The 16508-nt window shown below is 36.4% G+C and overlaps 1 protein-coding gene and 1 long non-coding RNA gene across 7 annotated transcripts in view; both read left to right on the top strand.

Moving 5' to 3' along the window:
* The window catches only part of WDSUB1 (WD repeat, sterile alpha motif and U-box domain containing 1), a 42323-nt gene that overhangs the window by 24793 nt on the left and 1022 nt on the right, over positions 1-16508 (top strand). For all 6 annotated transcript variants that reach the window (XM_087862126.1, XM_045781298.2, XM_087862092.1 and 3 more), the window contains one exon: positions 3681-3821. In XM_087862126.1, the coding sequence (XP_087718252.1) occupies positions 3681-3821 (141 nt within the window). The remainder of the gene's footprint in view (positions 1-3680; positions 3822-16508) is intronic.
* Positions 3829-14703, top strand: LOC148110740 (uncharacterized). Its single transcript, XR_015724561.1, has 2 exons — positions 3829-6990; positions 7578-14703. It is a non-coding gene; the product is annotated as an uncharacterized LOC148110740 (long non-coding RNA).

Genomic DNA, 16508 nt, shown 5'->3' with positions numbered 1-16508 from the left:
CACTTTCTTGATAGTGTCCTTTGAAGCACAAAAATTTTTTAATTTTTATGAAGTCCAATTTATCTTTTATTCCTGTTGTTGCTTTGTGCTATCGGTGTCAGATTATCTAAGAAACTATTGCCTGGTTCCAAGTCTTGAAGATTTATACCTGTTTCTCTTCTATGAATTTTATGTCTAGTTCTTACATTTAGAGAGAATGAGGTTTGATCAAGTATGACTTAATTTTTGTATAGGGTGTGAGGGTAAGTGTCCAACTTCATTCTTTTCAGATGTAGATATCCAGTTGCTGCCCCAGCACTATTTGTTGAAAAGATTATTCTTGGCCTTTGGACTTGTCTTGGCGCCCTTGCTGAAAATCAGTTGACTACAATGTGAGGACTTACTTCTGGACTCTCAGTTCTGTTTCGTTGATCTATTTGTTCTTATGCTGGTACCGTACTTTTTTTTTTTTTAAGATTTTATTTATTTGAGAAAGAGAGTGGTGGGAGGAGCAGAGGCGAGGGAGAGGAAGAGAATCGCAAGCAGACTCCCCGCTGAGCACGGTGCCTGACATGGGGCTCAGTCTCTTGACCCTGAGATCATAATCTGAGTCAAAACCAAGAGTTGGACACTTAACCAACTGAGCCACCTATGCACCCCCACACTGTCTTAATTACTGTAGCTTTGTAGTAGGTTTTAAAGTCGAAAAGTGGGGGCGCCTGGGTGGTGCATCTGCCTTCTGCTCAGGTCATGGTCCCAGGGTCCTGGGATCAAGCCCCACGTCGGAATCAAGCCCCACGTCGGGCTCAGCGGGAAGCCTGTTTCTCCCTCTCCAACTCACCCTGCTTGTGCTCCCTCTCTTGCCATCTCGCTCTCTGTCAAATAAATAAATAAAATCTTTTTAAAAAATAAAATAGATAAAATCAAAGTGTATGTCCTTCATCTTTTTTTTTTCTTTTCCTCTCCAAAATTGGTTTTGCTACTCTGGGTCCTTTGCATTTCCATATGAATTTTAGAATTGTCAGTTTCTGTTTCAAAAGAGCCACCTGATTTTTAAAAATTTATTTTTTTAGGTTTTTATTTAAATTCCAGTTAGCATGGAATACAATATTAGTTTCAGGTGTACCCTTATAATACTTGGCGTTCCTCACAAGTACACTCCTTAAAAAGCCACCTATTTTGGTATGGATTATATTGAATCTGTGAATTAATTTGCTGATTATTGTCATCTTAACAATATTAAGTCTTGCAATCCATAAGCACAGGACTTTTTTTTTTTTTAAGAGAGAGCACGTGTTAAGTGGAGGGGGAGGGGCAGAGGAAGAGAGAGAATTTTTAAAGATTTTATTTATTTGCCAGAGAGAGAGAGAGACAGCACAAGCAGGGGGAGTGGCAGGCAGAGGGAGAAGCAGGCTCCCCGCTGAGCAGAGAGCCTGATGTGGGACTCGATCCCAAGATCCCGGGATCATGACCCAAGCTTAAGGCAGACACTTAACTGACTGAGCCACCCAGGCATCCCAGGACATTTTTCAGTATATTTGGGTCATCTTACTTTTTTCCAACAATGCTTTATCATTTTCAATATACAAGTCATTTTTCTTAAGTGTATAATTTGGTGGTTTTTAGTATATTCATAGAGTTAGAATAGAGTTATATAACCATCAACACCATCTAATTTCAGAACATTTTTATCCCCTCAAAAGAACCTCATTCTCTCTACCTAGCCTCTGGCAATGACTAATCTACATCGTCTTTATGGATTTGCCTGTTCTGGACATTTCTTGTAAGTGGAACCACACAGTAGGTGTCCTTTGTATCTGGCTTCTTTCATGTAACGTAATGCTTTCAAGGTTCATCCAGGTTTTGTATGTATAAGAACTTCAGTGTGTGAAGTTTCCAGTTTCTTTACCTCTTCCTCAGCACTTGTTATCCCAGTCGTCTTGATTATGGACACCCTCATAGATGTGAAGTGGTGTTTGTGGTTTGGATTTAGCTAATGACATGGAACGTCTTTTCAAGTGCTGATTGGCTATTTATGTATCTATCTTCTTTGGAGAATATCTGTTTAGATGCTTTGCTCTTTTTAAATTGGTTAATTTGTCTTTTTATTGTTGAGTTGTAAGAGTTGTTGATATATATATTCTGGATACTAGATCCCTATCAAAAATAGCTTGAAGTCTTAGTGTCATGCTCTAATAAAAATAATACCACGTACTATTAACATACGTTAATAGAATAATGGGAAAGCTTAGGAAATAGGATATCCATAGTGAGATTTATTGTTAATGAGTCAAGTAACAACAAAAAAGTTAAAACCATTTTAAAGTATAGTGTTATACTTTCCTTACATGGTAAATTTAGCATGTGAACGTATTTAAATATCTTGGAATCTTATGGCCTTTTAAGAAGTTAACAGAATGATGATTTGTGAAAATACTTAGGGTCAGATAGTTTTGTTCTCAGGCCATACTGTGAAAGCAATTTTGTATCTCTAATAACTTATTTCCTTTATAATTTACTCTTTCCTCCTAAATGTAGGCAATAGAGTGTGGAGTTTTTTTTCTTTTTTTTTTTTAAGGTCTGCTGAATTTAGCATCTTTAGTTGATTTCTCTTTCCTCTCTCATAATCTTTACCTTATCACACAGAAGCACTTGACAATGTAAAATAGTAATTTCAGATTTCAACAAAGGATGTTTGAAAACATATAAAAGAAGCATAGTAAAAACAATAGGAATAGAATTCTGATAAAGAATAAGAAATTCTTGGATTTAATTAATGGTTTGAAATAGTTTTTGAAGGATGAGTCTCAGGGTTAGTAGTTAGAATCATTTTTAAACTTCAGTGACATAAGTTTCAGAACTATCAGGCCCAAGCCAGAATTGAAATGTAATTTAACTTCTGTGGTAGTCTAATAGCAGAATTGGGAAAATCCATTATTATGAATGGAGACAAAAATGTTAACATTCTCTAGTAAATAAGGAATTTGTTTTGTGTTTAAGATTTGGAAAGTTAGCAAATTGAACAAACAATAAATTATTAAATAAATTGACTAGGGCATTTATTTTTTCCACATCATTCTAAAGTATTTTACAGTTCTAGGGCACCTGGGTGGTTGAGTCGGTTAAGGGTCTGACTCATTTCAGCCCAGGTCATGATCTCAGGATCATGATATCGAGCCCCATGTTGGACTCCTCGCTGGGTGTGGAACCTGATTAAGATTCTCTCTTCCCCTCTCCCCCTCCACCCCTCCCCTGTACATGCTCTGACTCTCTCTCAAAATAAATAAGTCTTTAAATAAGAATGTTAACAGCTAATAACACTAAACCTCCTAAAATTATACTAAACTTCCTGAAATTAAAAATTAAGATAATTTTTAAAACTTGATGAGTGAAACTTGTGTGTCCAGTCTGGGACAGACAGATGAGTTTTACTTATTGTGTTTCATATGAGATCAGCAAATATATCTAGTTTCAAAAATTTTTTAAATAGAAGATGGGATTTTTACATTAAACTGAAGATCTTTAAAAATTGTTAGGGAATTTTTTGTTTAAACACAGCAATAATAACAACATTTTTCTGATTTTGGGGTAAAACAGTATGTCTGAAGATTTTTGGTTGTAATAGATAAAATCTGTGTGCTGAAGACTTTCATAGAGGTTACCAGTGGTTCTCCCACCCTAACAGAATAATTTCTTTTCAGAATCTCTAGGGCTGCGGAGTAAAGTTCTGAGGAAAATTGAAGAGCTCAGGACAAAGGTGAAAACCCTTTCTTCTGGAATTCCTGATGAATTTCTGTGTCCAATAACTAGGGAGCTTATGAAAGATCCTGTCATTGCATCAGGTATGTGTGATGCTTTTCTAAGTTTCTGGATATATTATGTGCTAAATGAAAAAATAATGTAGATAGTTCACAGAAATTTGTTTAAATGTGGAAAATTTTTTAAACCTGTTTTATAGCTCATAAGTAGTTTTTTTTAACTCCTTTGATCTGAGGTAAACTATTGAACATTATATATTTCTTAATAAAATTGGATGGAGTAGATTTGGATAAGATTAGAGACAAAAGGGATAAATGTTTGACAAGCTTTATTTGAACTTGTGAAATGTGTTTTTGGTTACAAGAGTGGAGGTAAAATATTGTTTTTGAGATAGAATGTTGAGATCTCTTATGTTTGTCATGAATTTAAACAACCTTACAGAAATAAGATTTAAAGATTATAAAGTTGCATCTTTCCAGATTAATTTCTAATCTTTGTCAATAGGCACAGACATACATATTTACATAGTTGTAATCAGTGAATCCATATTATGTTAATTTTTGTGTAGAACTTCATACATTTCTAACTATCGACTTAGTCTACATGATTTTCAGTTTTAATAACTTTATTGCACTGTGGCTCTATGCAACATTTTGACTCTTGCAAACACATGCATACACCAAATAGTGGAAATCTTTATATTGTAAACAGCATTGCAGTGATACCTTGGTACTTCCTTTTTTCTGTTACCCATTACTTAGGGTTATTTTTATGGCATGTGTGCCCCAAAGCAGAGTTAACAAATCAGAATATTTTATGAACATGAAAAAGAATGGTTTTGATAGTTTTTGTTAGAATATCCAGTGGACATCTGAAAAGTGTGGTCTTTCCCCAGTGTATGGTCTTGGCACCCTTGTTGAAGATCCTTTCGCCACATACGTGAGGGTTTATTTCTGGGTTATTTTGTCCCCTTGGTCTGTATGTTTGTCTTTATGCCAGTACCATACTTTTTTGAATAATATAGCACTGTAATATGTTTTGAAATCAGGAGGTATAAGGCCTCCAGCTTTGTTATTTCTCAGGATTGTTTTAGCTCTTTAGGATACTTTGGGATTCCATATGAATTTTAGTATGGGTTTTCCTATCCCTATAAAAAGTGCCATTGGGATTTTGATGGAGAGTGTGTTGAAACTGTAGATGACTTTAAGTATGGACATTATAACAGTATTAACTCTTCCAATCCATGAATACAGGATGTCTTTCCATTTATTTGTATTGTCTTTTACTTCTTTCCACAATGTTTTGTAGTTTTCAGTATACAAGCTTGGCAGGATTTTCATTAGAATGGTGTTTAATTTATTGATCCATTCAGAACTGACAGCTCCAGCTCATGAATACCACACAGCTCTCCTTTTTCTCGGTCTTCTTTACCTTCTGTTAGCAGTGCTTTGTGTTTCAGTTTATAGGTGTTGCACATACTTTGTTAATACTGTCTTTAGGTACTTAGTATTTTGGTAACACTATAGATACTAGTTTTAAAAATTTCAATTCCCAATTCTTCATTGTTTGATGTTTCACAATTGATTTTGTACATTGACTTTGTATTCTGTGACTTTGCTTTAGTTTACTAGTAAGAATACCTCTTTTATAGATCCTTTTACTTGATTTTCTTCATACATGATCATGTCGTCTGCAAGTAGACATTTGTATTTCCAGTCTGTATGCCTCCCTCTGCCCCTACCCCTTGTCCTGTTTGTTATGCTGGCCAGGATTTGCAATACAATGTTGAAAAGAAATGGTGGGAATGCCTTAATCTGCTCTTAGGGGAGCATTCAGTTCAGTCTTTCTCCATTAAGTAATGATGTAAGCTGCCTTCTATCAAGTTAAGTTCTGTCTACAGTTGCTGAGAATATTTAAAATGCTTATCCACTGAAATAAGATAGTTTTTCTCTTTTATCCTGTATTATGATAGATTACTGTATTAGTTCCCTGTTGCTGTCATACAAATCACCACAACATTTCTGTAGGTCAAAGGTCCAGTACGTTGTCATAGGCAAACGTCAAGGTAGTGGCTGGTTCTGTTCCTTGCCGAAGGCTCTAGAGTAGAATCCATTTCTTGCTCATTTAGGTAGGTGGTAGAATTCAGTGCCTTGTGTTTGTTTCTAGAACGGAGGCCCATCTTTTTTCTGCTGGCTATGACCCCGGGGGCTGTCCTTAACTGTGGCAGGCAGAATATTGGCTCCCCAGGGATGTCCGCGTCCTTAGAGCCCCAGAGCCTATCAGTGTTACATGGCCAGAAGGGCTTTGCAGATGTGATTAAGGGTCTTGAGATGGAAGAGTCCCCTGTATAATTGGGTAGGCCCAGTGTAATCACAAGGATCTTTATAAGTCAAAGAAGGAAACAGGAGAGTCAGAGGAGAGGTGACAACAGAACAGAGGTTGAAGTGATACAGGACCATGAGTTAAAGAATTCAGGCAGCCTCTAGAAGCTAATAAAGACAAGGAACCAGATTCTCCCTTAGAGCCTTTGGAAAGAGTGCCGTCCTGCCAACACCTTGATTTTATCCCAATGAAACGGATTTCATATTTCTGATCTGCAGAACTGTAAGACAATAAATTAAGTCACTAAGTCTGCAGTAATTGGTTACAGAGGCAATAGGAAACTAATATACTGGCTCCTAGAGCTCTTTTTTTTTTTTTTAAGATTTAATAGAATTGAAATGGTTTCTATATATTGTGATTGCTCTGTCTGGGCTAATCCCTTCCAGCAAGTTTCCATTTGATTTTGCTTTTTTCTAGCTCCTGTTTTCTCCTCCTTTGCTGAATTTTTCTGAGTTGATTACATGTCCTTTTTGGCTTTTTCTCCCCCTGGTGATTCAGAAGAGCTCTGTACCTTCAACTGCCTTAGAAGTATTCTTACACAGTATTTTTACTCATCTAGCCTTTAAAAAAAAGGATGTGCTTGGTGAGAAACAAGCAATAGGAAAATATCTATCTATCTATCTATCTTGAAAATGTGGAGGCTTCTGATTCATCCTTCCAGATATTTTACTATTTATAATTTAATGCTGTGACAAAGGGATAGGATATAAACTTTAAAAATGGAATTTACTAACATATCAGATAGCATTTGTCAGCATACTCAGAACTGCTTCATGGTATGACTGTGCCATGAATTAACTCGCACTCTTGATGGACATCTTTTTCCAGGTAATTCAGAAGAAAACCCTCAGTCATGTAACATATCCACAGGTACATGTATTTATTCTAATAATTGGATAAACTCCTAATACTGATCGTACTGCCCTATTTTTAAATTTTTAGTTCAAATTATGCTCATCTTTTTAAAAATCGGCTAGCCCAGTTTTTGCCCATTCAGACCTCCAGATAAATTTTAGGATCAGCTTGTTATGCTACAAAAGAAAATCTAATTGATATTTTGATTAGAATTACAGAAAACCTAAAAACAAACTTAATTTGGAGTGAGGAGTAGAAATGAAAACTTTATACGAGTCACATGTTCCATCTATTTTATTGCTTCCAAGTCTGTTCTGGACATTTGTAAAAAAAAATCAGTGTTCACACTTATAATTTGTCATTTCAAAAGTGAAAACAACTAATCTATCTGACCATCTCGCTTTTTCTCTAAAGCCTTTACAGTGTTTAATACAGAGAACACACTCCGGCATCTGTTGTTGCCGTGCAAGGACAATGTCAGTTTAATTCCGATTTTTAATTCTTGTCCAGGGAGCGTAGCGCTTCTTGAATGGAATTCTGTGCCTTTTATCAACTTTGGAAAACTTTCCGCCATTCTCATTCTATATGCCTTATCTCTTCAGCCTTCGTAGGTCGTTTCCACAGAGCTACCGCCCAGTCGTCTAGTCTGCGTTGTCTTCACACTGTTGAACCTTCCCACCGACGTTGCTTCAAAATTTCACTGCCAGTAGTTTCAGCCTGTTGTTTAAAGGCCAGATTTGGGAGCCAGACTGCATGGGTTTAAATCCCAGCTCTGTCACCCCAAGGTCACACAGGTAGGGCCTTACTCAGGCCATATAGAAGACTGTTGTGTAGAGTAAATGAATGAATATAGGTAACAGTGCTTTGGAACAGTAAGTATAGATTCATTCTTATTTTAGAAATACTCAGAGGTTGTCTCTATTTTCATTTTCTGGGGTTCGTGCTGTCCTAAATCTGCTCTTTGTTGTCTCTGAGTGAGTGTTCATCTTCAGTTGTTACCTGCGGGACTTCAGTGCAGGAAGACGGCATATGGCTCCAGAGAGGCACTGGCTTGCTTGGTCCGTTTCCCCAGGGGACTGAGCAAGGTTTTTTCTTGGACAAAGATAATATAAATTCGAACCTTTCATAAGGGTGAAGCCATTTGAACCTGGAAGTCAGCTATACATGTAAAAAGAGGTCTCTAATATAGCAAGAAATTTGGGGGTTTAATCTGCTTGATTACCAGAAATGGAAGTCTAGGAAACAAACAAATCTTATAATAGGTATCATTTCTTTCGTATTTTACCAGAACCTGTGCATCTGAGTACATTAAATTATTAAATATTGTTTACTTCCTGACCTAGCTGCTGGTACGGTTCTTGATTTGCCCACTTGATATCTTGGTTTACAGCAAAAGTCCAATAGTACTGTTTGAACAAAATTTTTTTACTGAAGGATTTAAAACCAAATCAATTTTAAAAGTAGTAAAAACAAGCAAACTTACTAGGTAATATTGAATGTGTACTATATATTCTTTTTAAAACTGTCATTTTTGATTTAAATAAGATAACTCTAGTTATAGTAAACTTCATGCATGAATTTCTCAAAGAAACCAGGAGTGTCATTTTTAGTTATAATCTTCAGTGCCTTTTCATTTATACATGAAAGGCTGTGTGTACGAGGAGGTGGGAGGGGGTCTTTGCTTTGTAGCTCTGATAATCCCTCTTACTGCTCTGGAATGAGCTTTAGTAGACAGTGTGAAACCTTATATATCATTAGCAGTGCTGTAGATCCAATCCACATTCCTGCTTTTCCTGTTTATCACATATTTGGTACCAGCAGAAAAACTTGGTTATTCTAAAAAAATCAGTATTTTATAATACCATGAAAAGCTGATAGTGAATTTACGTAAACTATGGCCAGTATAATTGACTTTGTTATATAGTAGGAAACCCATATCTCCATAGACTGAATAATTTGACATTTTATCCACTGTCACCACCCAAGAAACTAACAATCCACAAGCAGGGAAGGAAAAATTATTCATTTACAGGAATTCAGTTAAAGGTGACAGTGCAGATATATATTAAAAATGGAGAGTAGGGAGGGGCGCCTGGGTGGCACAGCCGTTAAGCGTCTGCCTTCGGCTCAGGGCGTGATCCCGGCGTTATGGGATCGAGCCCCACATCAGGCTCCTCCGCTATGAGCCTGCTTCTTCCTCTCCCACTCCCCCTGCTTGTGTTCACTCTCTCACTGATTGTCTCTATCTCTGTCGAATAAATAAATAAAATAAAAAAAAAATGGAGAGTAGGGAATATGAAAAATTGAATGTACTATTTGAAGTTTTGAGTATTTTCTTGGTCTTTTTTTTTTTTTTTTTAAAGATTTTATTTATTTGAGAGAGTGAGCAAGAGAGGGACAAGCAGACTCTCCACTGAGCAGGGAGTCCGACAGGGGGCTCAATCCCAGGACTGTGGGATCATGACCTGAGCTAAAGCAGACACTCAACCAACAGCCACCCAGGTGCCCCATTTGGTCTCTTTTTAAAAGATACTAGTGTAAAGGTAACCAGCAGATCAAAAATACCTCCCTAAGCATTAAAATTGATGAAACCAGCTCCTATAGTGAGAGTTTGATAAATATTATTAGTTTAGTGTTCCATAATTCTACAGTTTGGTTTTAACTCATCCCTAAAGAGAAAAAAAAAGATTTGAGATTAGCTAACAAAGCATAATCCAACCTAAAGGATTCAGAACGGCTAGAAATAAAAGGATAGGCAAAAGTGACACAATTACAAGTAAAAATAAAAGAATGTAAAAATAGAATTCAGACCAAAAAAATTTTAAGACATGGGAAAATACTTGGGGCACCTGAGTGGCTCAGTCGTTAAGTGTATGCCTTCAGCTCATGTCATGATCCCAGCATTCTGGGATTGAGCCCTGCATCGGGCTCCCTCCTCAGCAGAAAGCCTGCTTCTCCCTCTCCCCCTGCTTGTGTTCCCTCTCTCGCTGCCTGTCAGATAAATAAAATCTTTTAAAAAGACATGGGAAAATACTGTGTAATACAGAAGACCACAGTTCTCAGTGAAGATAACTGTTATTAGCTATGCAGTCTCAAACACAGCAACAACTTTCATAAAGCAGAAACAGCAATGTAAGGAAAAAGATAACACAATAGGCTTGATCATACCTCTCAGTCCAAAATAGAAAGTACACTTTTTTGAACAGATATGGGACGTTCATAAATATTAACCATAGTTAAGCACCAGACCCTAGCACTACTAGAACTAACACAAACAGCATTACCTCACCACAATGGAATGTAACTAAGTAACAACAAAAGTGGGCCCCTTTCACCTGGAAGGTCAAAAACATTCTATTATCAGATTTATCTAGCCTGGTGGCAAATGAATTAGCTGTTACTGAACTCATTCTACATAGTAATAATATTAACATGGACATCATTTATCAGTAATAGGCCAGTGTGATGGTAATATAAGATTAAGGTTCATTATACTCAACTTTTCATAAATAAAAATTGAGTGTATTTTCCTACTTAAGCTATTCTTACAATTCAACAGTAAGACAAATCATCCACTTAAAAAATAGGCAAAGGATTTGGGTAGACCTTTCTCCATAAGAGATATATGAATGGCCAATAAGCACTAGAAAAGATGTACAGTATCATCATGGAAATGAAAATCAAAACCACATTGAGATACCACTTGATACCTACTAGGAAGACTAGAATCTAACATGTGTTAGGATTTGCAGAAATATTGCTAGTGGAAATGTAAAATGGTACAGCTGCTGTTGAAAATAGTTTGGCAGTTCCTCAAAAAGCTAAATATAGTTACCATATGATGTAGCAATTTTACTCCTAGATATATATCCAAGAGAGCTGAAAACATTCATCCAAAAAGTGTACATGAATGCTCACAGTAGTCTTATTGATAAGAGCCAGAAAGTGGAAATAACCCAAATGCCGCATCACTGAAAGAATAAAATGTGGTATATCCATACAATGGAATATTTATCAGTTATAAGAAGGAACAAATACTTATACATGCTACATGGATGAACCTTGGAAACATTATGCTAAGTGAAAGAAGCCAGACACCAAAGGCCACATATTGTATGATTCTATCTATAGGAAATATCCAGAATAGGCAAATCTAAAGTAGATTTGTGATTGCCCGGAGAGGGGAGAGTGAATGCTAAGGGGGACAGCTTTCTTTATGGAGTGATGAAAATGTTTTGAAATTAGTATAATTCAGAGTTGTACAACCATCACTGTTAAGAATCTGAATTGTGTACTAAAAAGGGTAGATTTTATGTCAACTGTATCTCAAAAGAAAAAGGCACTAACAGTATCTGCAAAAATCATACACCATCTCTAGGACTCTAGGGAACAAAAGGAGGTTGAGGTTATCACCTGGGTCTCACAGAATCAGAATTCAGGCCTTTAAGAAGGGGTAGCTACCAGCTGGTGCCTCTAAAGGGGGAAGAATAAGACAAATTTGGGCAGTGCCTACAACAAAACAAGCAAAAAAGCTGGAGAGTATAACCAACTACCCCTGTCAGATGAAGGGCCATGCTAGGCACAACACTGGTAGGAGCCTTCACTCTGTTTTCTTCTTTCAGAGGAATCCAATTGCAAGATCTAACAAGGAGCCAAGTGGTAAAGCAGAAATGTGGTTTGCATTATCCTGGCTCCAGCATGCAGAGTCCTCAGCATCATGCATGAATTTAGAGTTGAGAGACAATAGCTTAAGTCTAATCAGCATTTAGCAAGTCAAAGAGGAATCAGTAGCCTTCAGGTTTAAGTGTATACATAAACAAAAGCAATTTAAAAGGTATAACATTGCCACAACATGGGACTGGGAGGGTATTGTGCTAAGACAGAAAAGGACAGATACCATATGATTTCAATTATATGTGGAATAAAACAAAAATGAACAAAAAGCAGAAACAGACCCACAAATACAGAGAATAAACTGACGGTTGCCAAAAGGGAGGGTGGTAGGGGAATAGGCAAAATGGGTGAAGAGGGGAGCAGGAGATAGGCTTCCACTTATGGAAAAAGCCAGGGGGATAAAAGGTAGAGCATAGGGAATATAGTCAAGGATACTGTAATAGCATTGTATGGTAACAGATGGTAGCTACGCACTTGTGAGCATAGCATAATATACAAACTTACCAAATCACTATGTTGTAGACTTAAAACTAACATTGTGTGCCAACTTCAATTTAAAAAGGAATGTACAACAGAGGACTTCATGTACCAGATAGTCATGAAGAAAACTATAAAACATCCCTGCAAAGTAAAGTTGGAACAAATGGAAAGCATACCATGATGATAGGAAGACACAATGTCAGCAAGATGTCACTATTAGATTTTTTCCTAGTGATACAGACGAGGATGATTAGGTTCCATTGGAAAGACCACACAACAAATAACCTAGAAAATAAAAAAGAGGAGTGTCACTGCCCTATCAGATATTAGAACATGCTTTAAGCCTTTACAAATAACACAGAATGGGTTTGGCAGATGAATATACAGAACGGAAAATACTTTTTTTAAATCCAGAAATTAATCCAAGTGCATTTGGAAATTTAGTGAATGATAAAAATGGCATATGTTAAGTCAGTGGTAACAATAAATATTTAAAAAGTGGTAGTCTCACAACTAAATAGCCATATGGAAAAGTGTAAAAGTGGCTTCATCTTTTATACTGCCCATCTAAATTTCAAATGAATTAGAGATATAAACATAAGTCCCAGAAGAAAATGTAGATAAATTCCTTCATAATCTGGAAATGGGGACACTTCCTAACCTGGACTCAAAATCCAAGATAAATGTGTGGAAAACTATTGAAGTGTTTATATTCCAAAGATATAAAAAAATTCTCAAATTTACAAAAACTAGAAGAGGGAGTATTTCCAAACTCATTGTACAAGGGCAGCATTACGTGATAATAAAACCAGACAAGGACACTATAAGAAAATTATGGACCAATGTCCCTAATGAACATAGATGTAAAATTCCTCAGTTTTAGCAAACCAAATTCAGTACATTAAAAGAAATACACACAATGATCAAATGGGACTTATTCCAAGGATGCAAGGATGGTTCAACCTCTGTAAATCAACATAATACACCACGGTAACAAAATGAAGGATAAAATCCTATCTTAACTGATGCACAAAAAGCCTTTGACAAAATTCAATATCCATTTACAATAAAAGCTGTCAACAAAATAAAGGCTGTATATGACAAGCCTGCGGCTAACGTCAATGTCAGCAGTGAAAAGCTGCCTTCCACTAAGATCGGGAACAAGACAAGAGAGCCTACTCTCCTCACTTTTACTCAGCATAGTATTGGAAGTTCTAGCCTGAGAAGTTAGGCATAAATAAATAAATAAATAGTAAAATGCATCCAACTTGAAGAGGTAAAACTATATTTGCAGATGACATGTTTTTATATATGGAAAACTGTAAAGACTCCACAAACTGTTAGAGCTAATCAACAAATTCAGTAAAGATGCAAGATACAAAATTAATACACAGGAATTTGTTGTATTTCTTTATACTAGTAACAAGCTGTCACAGAAATTAATACTCCCATTTACAACTGCATCACAAAGAATAAAATACCCAGGAATAAATTTAACCAAGGAGGTTAAAAAAAAACAAAACAAAAAACCCGGTACACTGAAAACTGGAATACATTGAGAAAAGAAACTGAAGAATACACAAAGAAATGGAAAGACATGGGTTGAGAGAATACTATTAAATATATACTGTTAATAAAATAAATACTGTTAAATACTGTTAATACTGTTAAAATATCCATACTACCCAATGCAATCTACAGATTCAGTGAAATCCCTGTTGAAATCCCAATGGTATTTTTCACAAAAAAGAGCAAACAATGCTAAAATTTGTATGGAATCACAGGAGACCCTGAAGAGCCAAAGCAATCTTAACAGAAAAAGCTGGAGGCATCACAATTCCTGATTTCAAACTATATTACAAAGCTATAGTATTAAAAGAGTATGGTATTGGCGTAAAAACAGATACAAACAGAACAGAGCACCCAAAAATAAACCCACACATGCATGATCAACTAATCTACAACAAAGGAACCAGGAATACACAATACAGAAAGGCTTCCTCAATAAATGGTGCTGGGAAAACAACAGCCATGGGCAAAAAGAATGAAACGGGACCACTATCTTATACCATATACAAAAATTAACTCAGAATGGATTAAAGACATGTAGGACATGAAACCAAAAAACTCCTAGGAGAAAACATAGGTGGTAATAAGCCCCTTGACATCTGTCTTGGGAATGATTTTTTTTTTTTTTTTTGATGCAACACTAAAAGCAGAGGCAACAAAAGCAAAAATAAGTGGGACTACATCAACCTAAAAAGCTTATACACAGCAAAGAAACCATCAGCCAAATGAAAAGGCAGCTTACGAAATGGGAGAGAATATTTGCAAATCACATATCTGATAAGGGTTAATGTCCAAGATATATAAAGAGGTATAACTGAATAGAAAAAAAAAATGGGCAGAGAATCTGAATGTACATTTTTGCAAAGATGACATACAGATGGGTCAGCAAGTATGTGAAAAGGTGCTCAACATTACTAATCATCAGAGAACTACAAAACCACAATGAGCTGTTACCTCATAACTGTTAGAAATGGTTATTTTATTAAAAAAAAAAAAAAAGCAAAACCAAGAAGTAAGTGTTGGTGACAATGTGGAGAAAAGGGAACCCTTATGCACTGTTTGGTAGAAATGTAAAATGGTGCGACCACTATGGCAAACAATACAGAGATTCCTCAAATTAAAAATAGAACTACCTTGTGATCCAGCAATTCCACTTCTGGGTGTTTATTCAAAGGAAGCAAAGTCACTAACTTGAAAAGATATCTGTACCCCTCATTCACTGCCCGTATTTACAATAGCCGAGACATGTAAACAACCCAAGTGTCCCGTCAGTGGATGAATGCATAAAGCAAATGCATGTGCACAATGGAATATAGTTCAGCCCTAAAAAAGGAAATCCTAACATTTGTGCCATCGTAATAAACCTTGAGGACATTGTGCTAAGTAAAATTAAGTCAGAGAAAGGTAAATACCCTATGATCTCACTCGCATGTGGAAGCTAAGACAAAACACTGAATTCATGGATACAGAGAACAGATTGGTGGCTGCCAGTCAGGGGGTGGGGGAATGGGCCAAAGTGTGCAGGTGGTCAATAGATAAAAACTTCCAGTTACGAAATTAGTCCTTGAGATACAATGTTCAGCATGGTGACTATAGCTAATAATGTATATTAGAAAGTAGCTAAGAGATTTTTTTAAATTGAAATCTAGTTGACTCAATTAGAGGCATACAACATGGTGATCCAGCAGGTCTGTACATTATGCTGTGCTCGCCGCAAGTGTAGCCACCTCTGTCGCCGTACAACGCTTTCATAAGGCCACGGACTGTATTCCCTGTGCTGTGCCCTTCATCTCCCTGACTTACTCATTCCCTAACTGGAAGCTGTACCTCCCTCTCCCCCTTTACCCCTAAAAGAAATCTTCCAAGTCTCCCATCACAAGAAAAGGGGAAAATTCGTGATTATGTGCGGTGATGCATGTTTGAGACCTATTGTGATCAATTCACAATATAGCAAATAATTATGTGCATCTGAAACTAATATGTCAATTATATCTCAGTGTTTGAAAAGAAAAAAAATCTTCTAAGTAAAGGGCAGCCTAATGGAAAAATGGACCAAAAATTGTAACAGTTCACAGGAAAAAGAAGTAAATGGTTCTTTAACATAAGAAATGTTCTGTCTTCCTCAAAATAAAGCTGCCTCCTATACTACAGCATTGTTCATGAGAGACTGGTAAAAATCCAGTTTGACAACATATTCTCTTGGTGAAGCTCTTCAGGAAAAAAAGCATTATTCATCAGTATAACTAGTAGGAATAAAAATAGAATTCCAATGGAAGTATTGGCATATCTAGCAAAATTATATACTCTTTAATGCAGCAATCCTACTTCTGGAATTTCCCCCAAAATAACACTGTCCGTTGCAACACTATTTGTAAAAGGCGAAGATTGGAAACAACCGAGATACCCATCAATACATCCGTACAGTGGACTGCTGTGGGGGAGGGGTGGGGCAGAAGTAAAAGACAAAGGGTGCAGTTAAAGCAGGTACAAAACAGTACTCTTGTAAGTACTGCTGTAAGTGTAAGTACTCTTGTAAGAATGTATATGCATTGTGTGTATACACATACATGCTTATATTTTCAAGAAGAAACAAAAGGATAAAAATTTACATGGTTACCTGTATGGGATGGGGGGGAACATGCACTGGACAGAGACAGACGAGACTCCTCTGAACGTACCTTGTTTGACAGTTTTTACTTTGCAGTCACTTAAATGCTTTACAGAATTAAATCATGCAAAACGAACCGATCTAAAAATTGAGAGGATAAAAAAGGAAATAAATTAACACAATTGTATGTCAAGTTGGTAAC

The sequence above is a fragment of the Ursus americanus genome, chromosome 1 (genome assembly GCF_024610735.1).
Source record: "Ursus americanus isolate L20-20 chromosome 1, mUrsAme1.1.p, whole genome shotgun sequence".
NCBI classification, from domain to species: Eukaryota; Metazoa; Chordata; class Mammalia; order Carnivora; family Ursidae; genus Ursus; species Ursus americanus.
The sequence above is the reverse complement of the archived record's forward strand: the minus strand, read 5'-3'. Positions and strand labels throughout refer to the sequence as shown.